Below are 16,855 nucleotides of genomic sequence, written 5' to 3' on the forward strand. Positions count from 1 at the left end.
TATTTAGAGCCTGTTGTATATCATGTACAAAGAGGGCTAGCTGTGTCTCGCATGGCCACTGTTTCCTAAAACCATGCTGGTTTCTGCAGATGAGCTTCTCAGAGTCTAGAAAGATCATTAGGTCTGAACACAAAACATGTTCCATGATTCTAAAACAAATCGATGTCGGTGAAATTGGCTGGTAATTATGTGCATCCGATTTTCTCCCCTTTTTATAGATTGCTATTACCTGGCCTCCTTCCAGTCCTATGGACCTTTCCACTGTTCCAATGATCTGTGATAGATGATGGAAAAAACAATACCTGAGCTTGAGAGCATCTTTACAGCATTTAATACCATCAGAGTGGAGCACAGACTTTAAGACAATCAGACAAAACTTGGTCCCTCATTGGACATTATGTAACGAAGCTGATGGTCATTGCACTGAACGTTTGCTCTACACTAGTGAAGCCAAATATTCAGTTTATGCTATTCGATTTTACTCTGACAGTGTAGGTTTTCCAAACTACAGTATTCTGGTTTTTTGTTTAGCCTACCAAATATGTAGAAAGGGTGTAATGTTGTAGAAACTCGATTTCTCATTTTCAGATATGGATTCCTTATGGAAAAAAAAGGTTCTGAATTCTCCTTTACAACCTCCCAGATTCTTAACACATATATATTCTTCCATGAATAACTGTCTCTCTGTTCACCGTGTCACTCAGTTTATAATTTAGACTTCAAAAATCCAGGTATCACTCAAGAGTAGCACAAGGCCAAGGGAAAATTAATAAATTAAGGGATAGTACACCTGCAGTGGTGTAATGATTTTTATCGTTTTCACAATATTCGGCAATTGTAACATAGTATGGATAAATTACTGGAAATGGTTAGTGCTTATATATCCCCTTTAGTGAAATTGTCAAAGTACACTGCATATTGGGCTGCAGATCTGTGGTAGTAAAGAATCCGGATTGCAGTGTGTTAGATCCTGTAAGATTTATAAGAAGGAAGTGTTAATAATTTCTGGAACTAAGAATGGAATAGCTAATGCTAATGGTATATTTCTTATAAAAAATTCATATGGTCATTAGAGAGTACCACATGATAGCCACCTTTACTCCAGCTACTAAATTTAGATTATTTGGTTCTGAAAGTTTCTTCAGACTTTGGGAACTGAAATTATTTCAGATGACTTTATATTTTTCCTCCATGATTGGCATTTATTAATAATTGCTCTAGTAATTAACAGATTACTAAGGTGATAACTAAAAAAACAGCCCGGAAAAATGTTGTCCTACTGGAGAATAATTAAGACGCTGGACCCAAGTAGGCAAGAGACAACTATTGAAAATGTGTTCAGATTATAGTTGTCAAACGAAAGAGCTTTACTGTTAAATGAAGACAGGAATACACCCTTCACAGTGCTAAAAACTGCCTATTGTAGTCATAGAACCATCTACAGTTGGCTGTAAATGTGCCACTGTAAAATACCAGAATTCCATTAGCAGCATCAATATTGTAACAGTGTTCATTCAGCATGACACCATTAAGATAATTTGACAAACTGTTGTACATCATCAGAGGACAGGGAATGTTATAACTTGCTGACGTAATAATTTTTCTTTATCACATGTATACCATTTACATTTGATATACTCATTGTAATATAGATCCCCAGTGAAAAGTTAAAAGTATGTACAATGTGTCACAGAACAAAAAAAAAAAAAAAAAAAAAAAAATACTTAAACACATTTATATAAGGAGATGTATGCTAATGTTTCTCATATAGAACTTAATGTGAAATGACCCTCAAGGAAGTGAGATAATTTAAAAAAATCTTAAACATATTTTCATTTAAAGTGAGTACCAAACTTACCACATACATGCAACTGTAAACATACTGAGTTGTATAAGATAATTCTACAACTGTTACTCGGACCACATTACTTTACTGGAGGAATGCAGTTGTCATATTTTATGTCACACATATTTAGTGTTATTAGTAGTAAATACATAAATTGGTTCTCTAAGAAATTTGTCAGTAGAGTAAGAGTTGGCCACTAATTCATCCTTTATGCTTCTCCTGAATTTTACTTTAGTTACTAATAAACTTTTTATGGTTGCTGGGAAGTTACTGAAAATGTATGTTTCTGAATAGTGGTAATGGACACCTTTCTGGACCAAAGTCACAGTACATCTTCGTATGGAGTATTCTTATGCCATGTATTGATTTCATAAACTGAGTGGGGGACTGATGACCTTAGCTGTTTAGTCCCCCTTAAACATCCCAACAACCACCACCATAAACTGAGATTTTGTTTGAAAGAGAGATGTAAATTTGACTAATTTCAGTAGGTAATGAATCTGCTTATGCATTCCATAAGACTTTGTACAGTAAATTTGGGTATGGGGGTTGCCTGGGGTGGGGTTGGGGGGGGGGGGGGGGGAGAGAAGAGGATTCACATAGAGAAAAAAGATTTCTTTATTATTTCAACTCTCTATTTCCATTCAGCAGTGTTTATTTATTGAGCTTAGTTTCACATATTATCAATTAGACTTGAATGGCTCGCATCTTATGTGAATTTTTTTATCATCTTGACATTCTTCATGGTCTTACATCATGGGAGCTACTGGTCCACGGAGGAAGCTGCTGCATAATGACACTTGATCCTCTCTGTTCTTTTCACTAATGTTAGTATTTTGAGACTGCCAATATTTTTCCTTTTGAGAAATTTCCTTAAGAATTTATTATAGTAAATAAGAATCCTAATTCAACATCTCTCTCTCTCTGAGTGCGAGTGCGAGAGAGAGATTGATCACACCACTCAAAAAATCCAATACAGAAATTGTATGAATTTGCTAGCCACAAAATATTGTCATTGTTAATGTATTATATGAGGCTGTGCTGAAAAGTAATGCTTCCGAATTTATGTGAAAACTCTCAAAGAGTTTTTAAATGAAGCAAACATTATTAACATTCTACATTATTCATCATGTCCACACATTTACTTCTCAACGTAGTCACCATCGCAACTTCCCAACAAGACACCAGTTTATTGATACCGTCCCTGTAGAATGTTTGACTTAATTGACAGCCACAATCTCACCTCTGCTTGCACTGCCTCATTACTATCAACGTGAAATCCTTGAAGGCATTTTTTTAAGCTTTAGAAATGGATGAAAATTGAAATCGGATGGTGCCAAGTTGGAACTGTATGGAGGATGATCAATGACAGTGAACCCAAGGTGACAGATTGTTGCACATATCAGAGTGCTTGTGTGTGGTCTGGCAATGTCATGTTGAAGGGTGCTCCAGGTGAGAACAAACTCTTTTAATTCATGCTTTCAGTTTTCTGGGGGATTACAGCATGCTGTTTCACACACTCTGATATAGTTACACTGCAAATGGCCATGTTACATGCTATGATTTAGAGCCATGTAGCAGCAGACGGCTGCAAATATGTTGACGTGAAGAATAAAGATTTAGACTGTTAATAATGTTCGCTTCATTTAAAAAAAAGCTTTGAGTTTTCTCGTAAATGTGAAGACTTTACTTTTCAGACCTTGTACTACTGTGTGTCCACCTTCATAACACAGTGGTAGCATTACCGCCTGCCACGTAAGTGGGCCCAGGATCGATTCCCGGCAGGGGACTGGGTGTTGTGTGTCCATCATTTTCATCATGATTGAAATGCAAGTCGCCGAAGTGGCGTCAACTAAACAGACTTGCAATATGGCGGTCGAACCCCGAAGGGAATATCCCGACCAATAAATGCCATACGATCATTTCATTTCAGACTGTGTTATATGTAAGAGTAACCAGTAGCACTCAGTATTTCTTTGTTTATGGATAATTCTAAATGTACCTAACTTTTCCATTTCAGACATGGGGTTGTTCGGCCACTGTCCAGAGAGAGACCCGTTTTATACTGTTGTGTGTGAACAGTGTAAGGCACTGGTGAAACCTCAAGGCCTGCGGAGCCATATGGGTGAGAATTTGAATTTATTTAAATATTACTGAAAATAACACCATACAACTCTAAAGTCATTACGTCATGTCATGTCCTTTATAATGGAGGGGTTTCTCCTTTGCAACTGAAACTTAATGCGTTAGTTAATAATATGTTACAAATGGGAAAATTGTGCTTCGCATGTGGTGGGGGCAGGGGCAGGCATTTTGGGTAATCCATTTTTCTGATTGGTGTCTCTGTTCAGGCGTGTGGAATTTTTTGCTCAACTGTATTTTTAAGTGTGTGTGTTTGTGTTAAGTTATCCAAATTGACAATAGTTTCTGTGTAGTTTCAGTACATTTTCTAGAACTTTCATTTTTCTGAACATTGTACATGAAACTTCATTTAGCCTTAGGAAGTCTGCTTTATTTATAAAGAACTGCGGTGTTACTGATAATGTCCCACACAAAAAACCTAGTTTTGATTGTGAAGGCACGTAAAGCTGAATCCTCTCTACATTGCCAGAAGCCAATATTTCATTGATCTGTGTATTTTTGGTACTTTTATGAAACATTATTGAGGTTTTTGTTTGATGCATGCCTATCCTCTTCACGTTTTTCAGACTTGCTTTACAAAATATCTTCAAGCTCTATTTCACTTCTGTCATTGCACTTCCATTTTCTAGCATACTATCACCTTACAATTATCATAAATAAAGCACTTCAAACTAATTACATTTTTCACAACAATCATCACATTCACTGGATGAAAGACAAAGATTAACTGACAAGGCCTCTTAAAAACAAATTAAGGCTGGATAGGATCACGGTGGTAGAAAGTATAGTTACCAAATGAAAACTCTGCCATGTCAAGTGACTTGTTTGGAATGCAAAGGCTGAGACATATATAAAAGATGGACAGGATAAAACTAGTCCAGGAAATGTGTAGAAGACCAGTGTGGAATTGACCCTTGTTAATGAACAGGAGAACTGTCCATTACAGAAAATGCTGGAAACTGTGATGTCAATGCATGAGTCAGTGCAAGTGCACCTCCTGCATTCTCTCTTCTGAGTACTCAGCTGTGTCATTACATTTGGCTGAGAGAGAGGAGTAGACATGTTTAGTGACCAGTTAAGTACATCACAAAATGGTGCTAATGACAAAATGGCTCATGTTCGTGTTGGGCAAAGCACCATTTTTGGAAAACATGCAGAACTGTTTGTACAAGAGTTTGACTAGAAGTTTTTTAATAAAACCTCCAACAGAGTCTGCAATGCAAAAATTAATAGCAAAATGGTGTGAAATGGACTCTGTAGCAACTAGAAACTGCAACTATTTGAAGAGAGTTTGAACACCAGGTAGCATTGCTCTAGTGAATGAAAGCCTGGAATACAGTTTGAAAAAGTTTCAGTACCATTTATATCTGCATGTGGGAATTCAGAGATAACTGTGTCAAAATATTATCGAAAGGTCCTGCATCTGTATCCTTACAGAATTACTGTTGTGTACATGTTAATCCTTACAGAATTACTGTTGTGCACATGTTAATCGTTACAGAATTACTGTTGTGCATGTGTTAAAGTGTCTAGACAAACTTTCTCATCTTGACATCTGCTAGTGGTTTCTGAGTGAAGTGGAATTAGGATTTTCAGAGCTTCAGGTTCTCATTTCCTCATCTGAGGAATGTTTCAGCCTGTCAGGGTAAGTGAACCTACAGAAGACGGACCATTATGTATCAGAAAATTCCCATCAGTACCTTGAAGAGCTGTTGTATAATCTCAAGGTTGGCGCTAGAGTGCACACAGTATTGGCAGCTCGTCCATTGGGTGCTGATGTTGCCAATTGGCTGATGATGGTCACTGATGTTAGTTGTAGCCAGTTGTGTGATAGTATATGGTAGCCAATGAAAATTGCTGAATCTAATAATTTCTTTTGGCAGAAGATACTAAGTGATTACCAGTGTTTCTGATATAACGAGCACCAGACTAACTTTTACTGATCTGGTTATTATGCTTTTTATGGTTGGTTACTGATTTTCACATTTCTTTGGTGACTGGAAGAAAATTGGACTTGCTGACAGACTTGACTTGTAGTGAAGCCTGAGGGCTCGATTAGATTGGAATGTGACAATTAAGCTGTAAGTTTCCAAAGCCAACAAATGTGAATGGAAGAAAGCTAAAAGCGCTGTAGCATAACTCGAGGGCTGGCTTAGCTTGGAATGTGAAAATTCGCTTAAGAGTTGGCCAAATCCAGGAATCTCAACATGAAAATATGATTGCCATAGTAGAGTGATATGTATCATGACCCAAGATTTACATTCATCATTGCAGTAGCTTCCATTTTATGTGTTATTTCCAGTTTTGCTGAAAATTCTGACAATGTGACTGAATTCTAATCTGATTGAACAAAATATTGGTTAGCTTTATTTACGAACGATTGGCCATTATGAACAAAGCATTTGGATTAGCTACTGACGACTGAATGTAAGTTCACCATATTCATCTGCCATTGTTCAGCACACATATTACTACCAACAGTGTCATGCAACAGAAAAACGGGACACTGTAAGTGCACTTTTACCAAAGATCAGTGTTTGGTGCACGATGTCTGGTGTCTGCATCATGACTCAATAGTGTCACCAAGCTGTTAACGCTAACAGGTATGTCCAGACACTCTTTAATCCTTATGTGTATCAGCTCATAGAAGATGAACATCTGTAAACATGTTCGCAACAATACGGATTAACAACTTGCACTGGCTGTGACACACTCTTACCACGGATGCATGTGAAGTTCCCTCCCTCTCCCCTCCCTCCCCCCTCCCCCCTCCCCCTCTCCCCCTCTCCCCCTCCCTATCTCCCCCCTCCGCCCTCCCCCTCCCCCACCCTCCCTGCTCCCCCTATCTCCGCCCTCCCCCCTATCTCCGCCCTCCCCCCTATCTCCGCCCTCCCCCCCTATCTCCGCCCTCCCCCCCTATCTCCGCCCTCCCCCCCTATCTCCGCCCTCCCCCCCTATCTCCGCCCTCCCCCCCTATCTCCGCCCTCCCCCCCTATCTCCGCCCTCCCCCCCTATCTCCGCCCTCCCCCCCTATCTCCGCCCTCCCCCCCCTATCTCCGCCCTCCCCCCCTATCTCCGCCCTCCCCCCCTATCTCCGCCCTCCCCCCCCCTATCTCCGCCCTCCCCCCCCTATCTCCGCCCTCCCCCCCTATCTCCGCCCTCCCCCCCTATCTCCGCCCTCCCCCCCTATCTCCGCCCTCCCCCCCCTATCTCCGCCCTCCCCCCCTATCTCCGCCCTCCCCCCCCTATCTCCGCCCTCCCCCCCCTATCTCCGCCCTCCCCCCCCTATCTCCGCCCTCCCCCCCCATCTCCGCCCTCCCCCCTCCCCCCATCTCCGCCCTCCCCCCTCCCCCCATCTCCGCCCTCCCCCCATCTCCGCCCTCCCCCCTCCCCCCATCTCCGCCCTCCCCCCTCCCCCCATCTCCGCCCTCCCCCCCCCCCCCCCCCCGCCATCTCCGCCCTCCCCCCCCGCCATCTCCGCCCTCCCCCCCCGCCATCTCCGCCCTCCCCCACCCCCCTATATGCGCTCCCCCCCCCCCCTATATGCGCTCTCTCCCCCCCCCCCCTATATGCGCCCTCCCCCCTATCTCCGCCCTCCCCCCCCTCTCTCTCGCAAATTTGATCCTTGGGGCAGAGGTAATTGAAGGCCGAAGTGAAGGGTATGCAGATAATCATCACTCATTCGAAGATCTACAGCAGAACATTGAAAACACTGTTGCTATCAATCTGGCAGAGCTGCACGAATGTCTAACAGGGGTCAATTTCGTGCCAGTCTTAAGACACATTAACACAGAGTTCGAAACCTGTTCTGCAACAATGTAAGCAATGTTTTTTGCAGGTACTACTGGGACTACCAGTGCTTACAGCATGTTGGCATGTTGCAAATATAAAGTGTGTTCCCTGTCTGTGTCTGTACAGATCAAAGGAACATTATTTCTGGTCTGCTGCTCTGAAATGCCGGGCTTTGAAATTTGGAATAGCTGTGTAATACTTTCATAGGAATCTTCTGTTGCCAAAGACTGTAGAGTAACAGCAGTTTCTTACTTCTACTTGTACAGCATGTCATTCCTGCCATGTCTTCTATAGTACCAGTAAACCACTGATCCTTTGAAGAATCAAACTCACATGCATGAAACGGCTTCACATGTCTGATTACTTTACAAGTGGGGTAATGTGTTAAATATTTAATGTTAAGCATGTTAGTAAAATGTTTCAAATTGTGCTTGAAGTTTGTTGGTAGTCACTAAGTGCTCTTATTCCACAAATGATGACTACATCTATTATTTTGTCAAGTATTATTAATAAAACACCACATACCATTAATTCCACCTCTTCACTTGTCATAGCATAGCTCTGGTTTTGAATACACTATGTGAAAGGTTTGCTGCCAATTCATCATAGTAGACAACACAAATACATGTGTAGAAATGTTTCTTTCTAGTGTAGATGAGGACCTAAACAATGGTCATTGTTGTCAACGTGTTTATGACTTGACGAGAAGAATGTTCCAAACAGAAACATGTTTTTAAACTCATTGTAAACTAGGCTTTATTGTATGTTTTTTGAGGCCAGTTCCATTTTGCCCATCTTGTAGAGAGTTTGTGGGAGTGAAGGGGGCTAGTCAGAACTAAAGAGGGGGCAGGGAGGAAAGAATAAAACCCAAGGAAAATAGTAAACATTGCATTCCCTCTTTAGTGTTCACCAACTCCAAAATGGTGCACTGAGCAGAGATAATCATCAGGATCAAAATTTTTGGGAGTTAAATATTAACTGAAGTTACTTAAAAAGTGCTTATTTTTCTAGCCATTAGCATAAAACAAATTTTAGTGTATTCTTTCTATTTGTGGAAAAAAATTACTTTCTCTCTCTCTCTCTCTCTCTCTCTCTCTCTCTCTCTCTCTCTCTCTCAAAATAGGCGTTTCCACTGTTATAGTTCCTGCCCAACATTGGTACAGCTGAAACTGAAGCCTAAAGAATAGGTTGCAATTTTTCTATTTGAGTAATCCTTACCCCATAAAATGAATTGTAGCGGAGACCTGTTCTTAAGTCTCTAATGCCAAAGTTTCATTAGTTTCTCTTCTCGTCTTTTAGGTAGTAATAGATGTGAAAATGGCATCTGTTGACACATCAAACCACTGTGAATTCAATGGCAGAGGGTATTTCCTATTGTATCTTGTTGTTACGGTTTCTTCCTGCTCCATTTATGTATCGAGTACGGGAAGAATGTTTGAATGCGTGTTTGTGTGCTGTGATTAATCTATGTGAGCAATAAATAGGGGGTTGTAGTATATTCCTAGAATCACCATTTAAAGCTGGTTCTTGAAAGTTTGTAAATAGATTTCCTTGGGATAGTTTATATATATCTTCAGGAATTTGTTAGTTCAGCATCTCTATGACTCTCTCCCATGAGACAGACAAACCTGCGTCTGTTAAATATCCCCTGTTAGTACTATTTGGTACATGTCACACACTTGAGTAATATGTCAGAATGGGTCATACGAGTGATTTGTAAGCAATCTCGTTTGTAGACTGATTGCATTTTCCCACTATTATATTAATAAACAGAGTTTTAGTACCTGCTTTACCCACAACGTAGCCTGGTGGTAATTTCATTTCATATCCCTGCATAATTTTACACCCAGATATTTGTAGACATTGGCTGGTTCAAATTTTGATTCATTGATATTATAGCCCTAGGGTACTAATTTTTTGTTTTGTTTTGTGAAATGCACAATTTCACGTATCTGGACATTTAAAACAAGTTTCCAGTCTTTGCACCACTTTGAAATCATAAGCTATTGATACAGTCTGCAAGGCCATTAATATGAAACCTGAACAATAAGGTTCCCAGCACACTTCCCTGAGCCACATCGAAAGCTACTTCTACATCTGATGCGTATTCTCCATTCAAGAGATCATGCACGTTCTCCCTACCAAAAAATCCTCAATCCAGTCATGGATTTTGCTTGATACCCTATATGATCATACATCTGACAATAAGTGTAGATGCTGTTCCTGAGTTAAATACTTTCCAGAAATAAAGAAATAATGCTCTTACCTGACTGCTTTCAGTATGTCATGTGAGAAAAGTGTGAGTTGGGTTTTTCATGATCAGTGATTTTGGAATCCATTCTGGTTGGCTTGGAGGAGGCCATTTGTTAGAGATTATGTTTGAGCTCAGAAAATGTTATAAGATTCTGAAACAAATCAATGTCAAGAATATTGGGCAGTAGTTTTTTGGATCACTTCTACTTACCCTTCTTGTAGATTGGTATGACCTACACTTTCTTCCAACTAGTGAGCATGGTTTTGAGTTCGAGGGATATAGTTAACAGATGGGCTAACTCAGCTGCAAATTCAGTATAGAATCTGATAGGGATTACATCAGACCCTGCAGCTTCATTCAATTTTAGTGATTTCAGCTGTTTCTCAACACCACTGACACGTAACACTTATTTCACTCACCTTTTCAGTGGTAAAGGGTTAAATTGGGACATTTCTCCCGGGTTTTCCTTTGTAAAGGAGCATTTGAAAACAAACTTAACCATTTCAGCATTTGCTTTGCTACCCCTCAGCTTCAGTTCCTGTCTCATTTGCAAGTGAGTGGACACTAACTTTGGTTCCACTAACAGCCTTTACATGTGACAAGAATTTCTTTGGATTTTGTGAAAGATCATTTGGCAATATTCTGCTTCCGTGAGGCATGTGTGAGTGATTGTGTGGGTCATCGTGAGTCTGGTGGGAGTGAGGGCATGAGTGTACCCCGTTGCCATACCACACTGTGCGTGAGGAGTGGGAAGAGTGGAAAACGATGAACGCGTTGCAGTTAAATGGCATTACAGTTGTACTGCATATGACTTGGTTTTATATTTCACATTTCTCAACAACAAAGATCACAGACAAAACAAGTTTTCATTATTAATCAATTATTTATGGTGTGCCGAAAACATAATATAATTTCGTTAGGTACAAACAGTCGGCATGTGGGCAGATGCAGACAGTTTCAGAGTTTTGCACTAAAGTTGCCACATAATCATGACATGTACTTTCATAATCCAAATGGGCTTTCACACAAATATGTCGATTACAAGCACTTTTGCAGCCTCATTATGGGGACTTGAAAAATCTACCTGAGAAAAGTAATGTAGACGTTCTGGACAGTTTTAACATAAAAAGATTGTAATTAAAACTAGAATTACTTTGCAGGTCAATCAGTTACATTTGCACATGCACAGAGGTGCTTTCAACTGAAATGGCAAATGGAAACCTTTATAAAACTATTGTCGTAATTCTTGCAAGGCCACAATGAATTCTTCAAACCTCATGCCTTCTTTAATGCCAGTTAACTTGGGGAACTGGATTACCTTTATCAGAATGTGTCCCTCCTACAATGTGATTTCCTTTTTATATACATCCCCATCAAATCACAAAAATTGCAATGTCTTTCTGTGGGCAGTGTGCAGCCAGGTCCACTTAAAATGAGAAGTCTACAATCCATTCCAGATGTCCTAATTTTTGTTCCTGCACTCCTTTTTCCTTCATAAATTCAAAAATAACACGATCTCAATTGAAAAATCTTTCCAAGTATGCCCCTGGACTTAACCAACTCACTTTTCAGCAATAGGTTAAGTCGCCGTACTCTTCGTTCATTTTCATTGAAAACTATTGCAACGGTTAAGGCAACAGAAAAATGTGTTAAATTTTATTAGTTTCCTAAAACTTTGTGATGTTGATTATAGTCGCTAACAAACTTGAAAATAGAGTTCATTTACAATAAATGTAGGTAATACATAGCCTACTGCTTTTGAACTGGAAAACTAAATGTGTATGAAGGCTCTGTGGAATTTTCGAACTGTGGGAAGTACCATTGCTATGTTACACTTCACTATTTTAATCTTAAAGGCTTCTTAACTGAGCTGCTGGTTAAAATTACACAATTAAACTGCTGGATCAAAATTTTACAGCCAGTAGCAGCATTTTGTATTCGTGGTGGTAGTAATAATTGGTGTTGTTGTATATCTGAAGGAAAGGAACATTTGTGAGAAACAGGACTCCATCTTCTGTATTCTAAGTATTTGTGTAGAATTTTAGAGCAAAGTTTGATCTTAGTGTAGTAAAAGAATTTAAAACAAAATTTAATGTTCAGCAAGTTTCGCATTTCAAAACCTCTGTATTAGAGAAAATCATGTTTTCATTACGGTCCACGTAGGTCATTCAGACTCCCCATGTTAGCAGAACCTTGCAGACTATTAGCAAGTTACTTTTAAATGAAGATTTTCTAAGCTTATTGCACTATAACGATATGTGAATCTTTAACTGTAACAGCACATCCAAAAGTTCTAACAAAACCAAGATAGTTTTCATTAGGTAGATCATAGGAAGTATTGAAACACCCTATTTACCGGGCCTGACAGTAAGAATAGATAGCTACTAGAATTCCAGGTGGCCAAATTTGGAGAATGTACTCATTTGTTAAATTCAGACTCTGGGTGCAGAGTTGGTACAGCATGTGAAGGTTCTGCATTGTGAAAGAAGGCAAACTGAATTCTTGATGGTGAATACTTTAAGCAGAGTGGGATTTCTCCTCCATAGAAAATGTCATGAAGATCTGGGTGACATACATGAAGTAGTTGTGAATAATGATGTTGCTCTTGCAGGAGACACATAATCAAAATCTTCATGTTTGATATAAAAATAGGAATGAAGTGAATTGATACCATAGTAAAATGCTGAAATTATTCAATGAATACTGATAGTGCTTACATGGTCTATTTTATTTGAGTTTTCCATGGTTTCTGTCAGGGTGGCACTATGTAGAGGATCATGGTCAGCTTCACTCTTCACCCTTGTCAATCCTGTGAAAGAACTGCTGGTAACATAGCTCACAGTGGGACGTTAAAACCTCCTACTTTCTGGACAACTAGTACAGATCAATATGTTTGTGACTAATAAAATGTAACCTGTTCGTTATATCACTTAATTTTCTGTTACATGAGTGTAGAAGCTAACTTAATTTGCTGTCCAGTCTCCAGCAGGTGACATTCTTCATCAAGTGATGTACTACTGAATATACATTTATGATTGTAGTGGTGTCTCCAGTTTATAAGAGGAAGTGTATGCCTTTTTTGATGCTGACTTCGATAGTAGCATTTTGGTTTTATGGTAAAATCAGTTTCCTAGTATGATTATCGAACTATTTAGTTAAATTATTTATATGTAGCTTATTAAAATTTCAGTGATTAGTTTTGTGAAGAATATCTACTAATTCTTTCTTAAAGAGTTTGTATTTAGTAGCGTATTAAGTTATTTGTTACTCTGTGAAATGCTATACTTTTTGAATGATCTGTATTCCAGAAATATGGCACAGACCAAGGCCTCCAGATGCTCCAGTGCCAACACCAGAACCGGTCGAGAAAGTTCTGGCAAACAGATTGCCCTCCACAAGCAAAACAGGAGCTGGAAATAAATCGGGGGCTGGAAATGTAAAATTGAAGGTGAAGAAACCTTCGCAGCCCACAGTTTCAACAGGTCATCCCCCTTCCGCAGCAGCGGCGGCCGCGGCGCCCGCGCCCCCCACCCCCGCCCCTCCTCTGGGGGCGGTGCCGGTGACGCTGACGCTGACAGTGCCGGTCTCGGTCCCTGTGCAGGTCCCAGTGCCGGCTCACGCGGCCGCCGCCTTGGCAAACGACCCCGACCTGGGGCCACCCGTAGCTTCAGTAGCTCCAGGGCCAGACGCAGTTCTGGAAACCATTCCCGTTGTAATAGAGCCTGCAAAAGCACCCGTACGGACTCACTCACCCCCCATTCGGCAGTCTCAGCAGAAGAAAAGACCTCGAGTATCAAGGGATCGAGAGTACGATCCAGACAAGCATTGCGGTGTGTGGAATCCAGAGACAGGAAGACCATGCACTCGCTCCCTTACGTGCAAGTCTCATTCCCTGTCGATGCGGCGCGCAGTGGCGGGCCGCAGCCAAAACTTCGACAGACTGCTGGCAGAACACAGGTCAGCCAAAGAAGCTTTAGGGCGAAAGGGAAAGGGTGCAGGAGCATCCCTTGCACCCTCCGCCGCAGTCCGAGGCTCAGTGCAAGGGCGGTCTCCAGCTCGGCATCGGAGTCAGTCACAGGTCAGTATTAAAGTTATTTTTTTCCTTACGTTTTTTGTTTAATTGTGCAGCCCTGAGGTGCACTAGACGTTTTTACTAAAATTGTGTGGCACAACTTTTCTTGAGTCTTCATTTGCACTAGTAAGAATTAGAGTAGGGGGAATATCCTTGAATGTAGTGTATGATTATAATGGTTTTCCCGCACATTGTTTTTATTGTTTGAATAATTTTGGATATTAGTTGAGGTTTGAGAAGTCGGAGTGATTTGTTAGGCTTTCTGTATTTCAGTACCTGCAGTTCTGTGTTACATTAGTTGACTTGTGTGATGTAAACAGTCATGTACAGGCTCTAAATGAAGTACCCCCATTGTCTAGTTACTTAGTTACTTCTGCTTATGCAAGTTGTAATGTTCAGTCTTCATTTTAGCATGTTATTGCACAGAACAGTATTAATATGTAAAATTGTTCTTGATTCTTTTTATTTTTGTTTTATTTTTTTAAGGGAATAGATTGTACCTGAAGAGCATTGTGTGATTTGTTATATGTAGGAACCTAAGAGAAAAATAGCAAAGTTATTGTATATGGAAGGCGGGCAGGGGTCTGAGTGACAGAAAAAAGGCAAAAATTCATTGAAGCTTTGCTGACTGGGCTCACTATCTGTGTCGTTGACTACTGAGAGATGTTAACAGAAATGTTCCACCAGCCAGTGCATCCAATTGTAAAGAATATGTCAGTGCACACAACTATGACTTATGTTCAACAACTTCGCAATTGACAGTTTGCTGTTGCTGGTATAAGGGGGGGGGGGGGGGGGGGGTTGTATTATGAGCTTGCAGCAAGCCGCACTTGACAAGGCTTTGCATGCACATACAAAACAGTGTGTGAGCATATGGCATTCGAGTAAACTAAAACTGCCTGGCTCCAGCCGCAAGGCTCGATGAAACATCAACCATAGAGTGATTTTAATCGGAGTATGGTACATTTATCAAAGCTTTTTGAAATAATAAAGCACACCTTACCAAAGATGACACTGAATGGGATTTTGTTTCACCATAACAGTGTGCATGCTTGAGAAACCTCATGAGAAGTCCCAAATCCATGTGATTCTCTCCGTCCCCTACCCAAAAAAATAAAGAATAAGCCATCGATGTGAATTGTCTCGAGTATCCAGTGGTGTTGTATGAGCAACTTCCCTTCAGAAAGTTGTTCTCTGTATGAATAAATGATTCGATGGGCAGGGTTGGCAGCAATCTGCGGTTGTTTGCTGGTGATGCCATGGTGTATGGTAAGGTGTCGAAGTTGAGTGACTGTAGATGGATACAAGATGACTTAGACAAGATTTATAGTTCGTGTTATGAATGGCAGCCAGCCATAAATGTGGAAAAATGTAAGTTAATGTGGATGAGTAGGAAGATCAAACCCGTAATGTTCGGATACAGTATTACTAGCGTCCCACTTGATAGTGTCAAGTCATTTAAATATCTGGGCGTAAAGTTGCAAAGCGATAAGAGGTGGATTGAGCATGTGAGAACTGTGGTAGATTATCTTACAGTTCACATTTTCCTTCAAATGACTAACTTTTTTTCCAAAGTACAAGAAGTTGTTGTTGTTGTTGTTGTTGTTGTTGTCATCTTCAGTCCTGAGACTGGTTTGATGCAGCTCTCCATGCTACTCTATCCTGTGCAATCTTCTTCATCTCCCAGTACTTACTACAACCTACATACTTCTGAATCTGCTTAGTGTATTCATCTCTTGGTCTCCCTCTACGATATTTACCCTCCACGCTGCCCTCCAATGCTAAATTTGTGATCCCTTGATGCCTCAGAACATGTCCTACCAACTGGTCCCTTCTTCTTGTCAAGTTCACGGTGGAAAGACGCTTTTTTTCTCAAAAAGTGAGCTTAAGCATACGCCAGTAAGTTAGTTAGGGGAATAAGAAAGCTCATACCTAGGTGTATAAAATATATCTGTGTAGGTGGTCATTATATGTAAAAGTTAATAAAAAAAGCCTTCTAGTGCTTCAAATCTGTTTTCTGTTTCCCATTGATTTATAATTAGGTGTAGCATTGTTGGGCACACTTTTCTGAACTGATTTGGGATGTTTATAGCTATGGGTGTCTAGTTTTGTGATACATGTGAATTTATGAAGTTTTTTTATTTTATTTCCATGTGTGTAACACATGTAAAGTCTTCTCTCGTCATATAGCACAATAATTTCTGCAACTGTTTGTAATTTCTGAAGTGGTTTAAATGTTTTGCAGTTTTTGACACACTATGTGGTAAGGTGCATGAAGTTGCATGCACTGCATTTTGCAAAATGTACTTTGAAAACATGTACACAGATTCATGTACAGTGATGTGTCACAGCAAAATATAACCAGCTCTTGTGTGGCTCAACACATCACATATTTGGAATAGTGGTGGCAGTGTTGTTTTTCTACTGATATGTTAATTTACATCACTTTTTGGAAAAACTTTTATATGGTCCAATTTACTGTGCAGCTTAGGAGGTTCTGTTTCATGAGACACTCTCACAATTTTTATCTGTAACCTCAGCAAGATGCAGGATGAAGGTACCAGCTTCAGAAAGAAGCAGCAGATGTTATGGTCCTGTGGAAATAGATTTTGTAAAAAGTGCTGACACTTTTACCTATGACAGCATCTTTGTTTGAATATCTTTGTGTATTCAGTCTTGGTGGAAATTGGATTCCATTTCTGTACAATTTTCGGGTTTCTTAGATTGTTAGATTCTAATTCTTTTCACA

At 40.1% G+C, this 16,855-nt stretch overlaps 1 protein-coding gene across 3 annotated transcripts in view; it reads left to right on the forward strand.

The window, feature by feature from the left end:
- The window catches only part of LOC126469710 (mucin-5AC-like), a 193,775-nt gene that overhangs the window by 49,060 nt on the left and 127,860 nt on the right, over positions 1 to 16,855 (forward strand). For all 3 annotated transcript variants that reach the window (XR_007586049.1, XM_050096896.1, XM_050096895.1), the window contains exons 3-4: positions 3,867 to 3,971; positions 13,343 to 14,112. Coding sequence is in view for 2 of the 3 variants with exons in the window: in XM_050096896.1 (XP_049952853.1) it covers positions 3,867 to 3,971; positions 13,343 to 14,112 (875 nt within the window). In the remaining variant the exon portion in view is untranslated. The remainder of the gene's footprint in view (positions 1 to 3,866; positions 3,972 to 13,342; positions 14,113 to 16,855) is intronic.

The sequence above is a fragment of the Schistocerca serialis genome, chromosome 3 (genome assembly GCF_023864345.2).
Source record: "Schistocerca serialis cubense isolate TAMUIC-IGC-003099 chromosome 3, iqSchSeri2.2, whole genome shotgun sequence".
Taxonomy (NCBI): Eukaryota; Metazoa; Arthropoda; class Insecta; order Orthoptera; family Acrididae; genus Schistocerca; species Schistocerca serialis.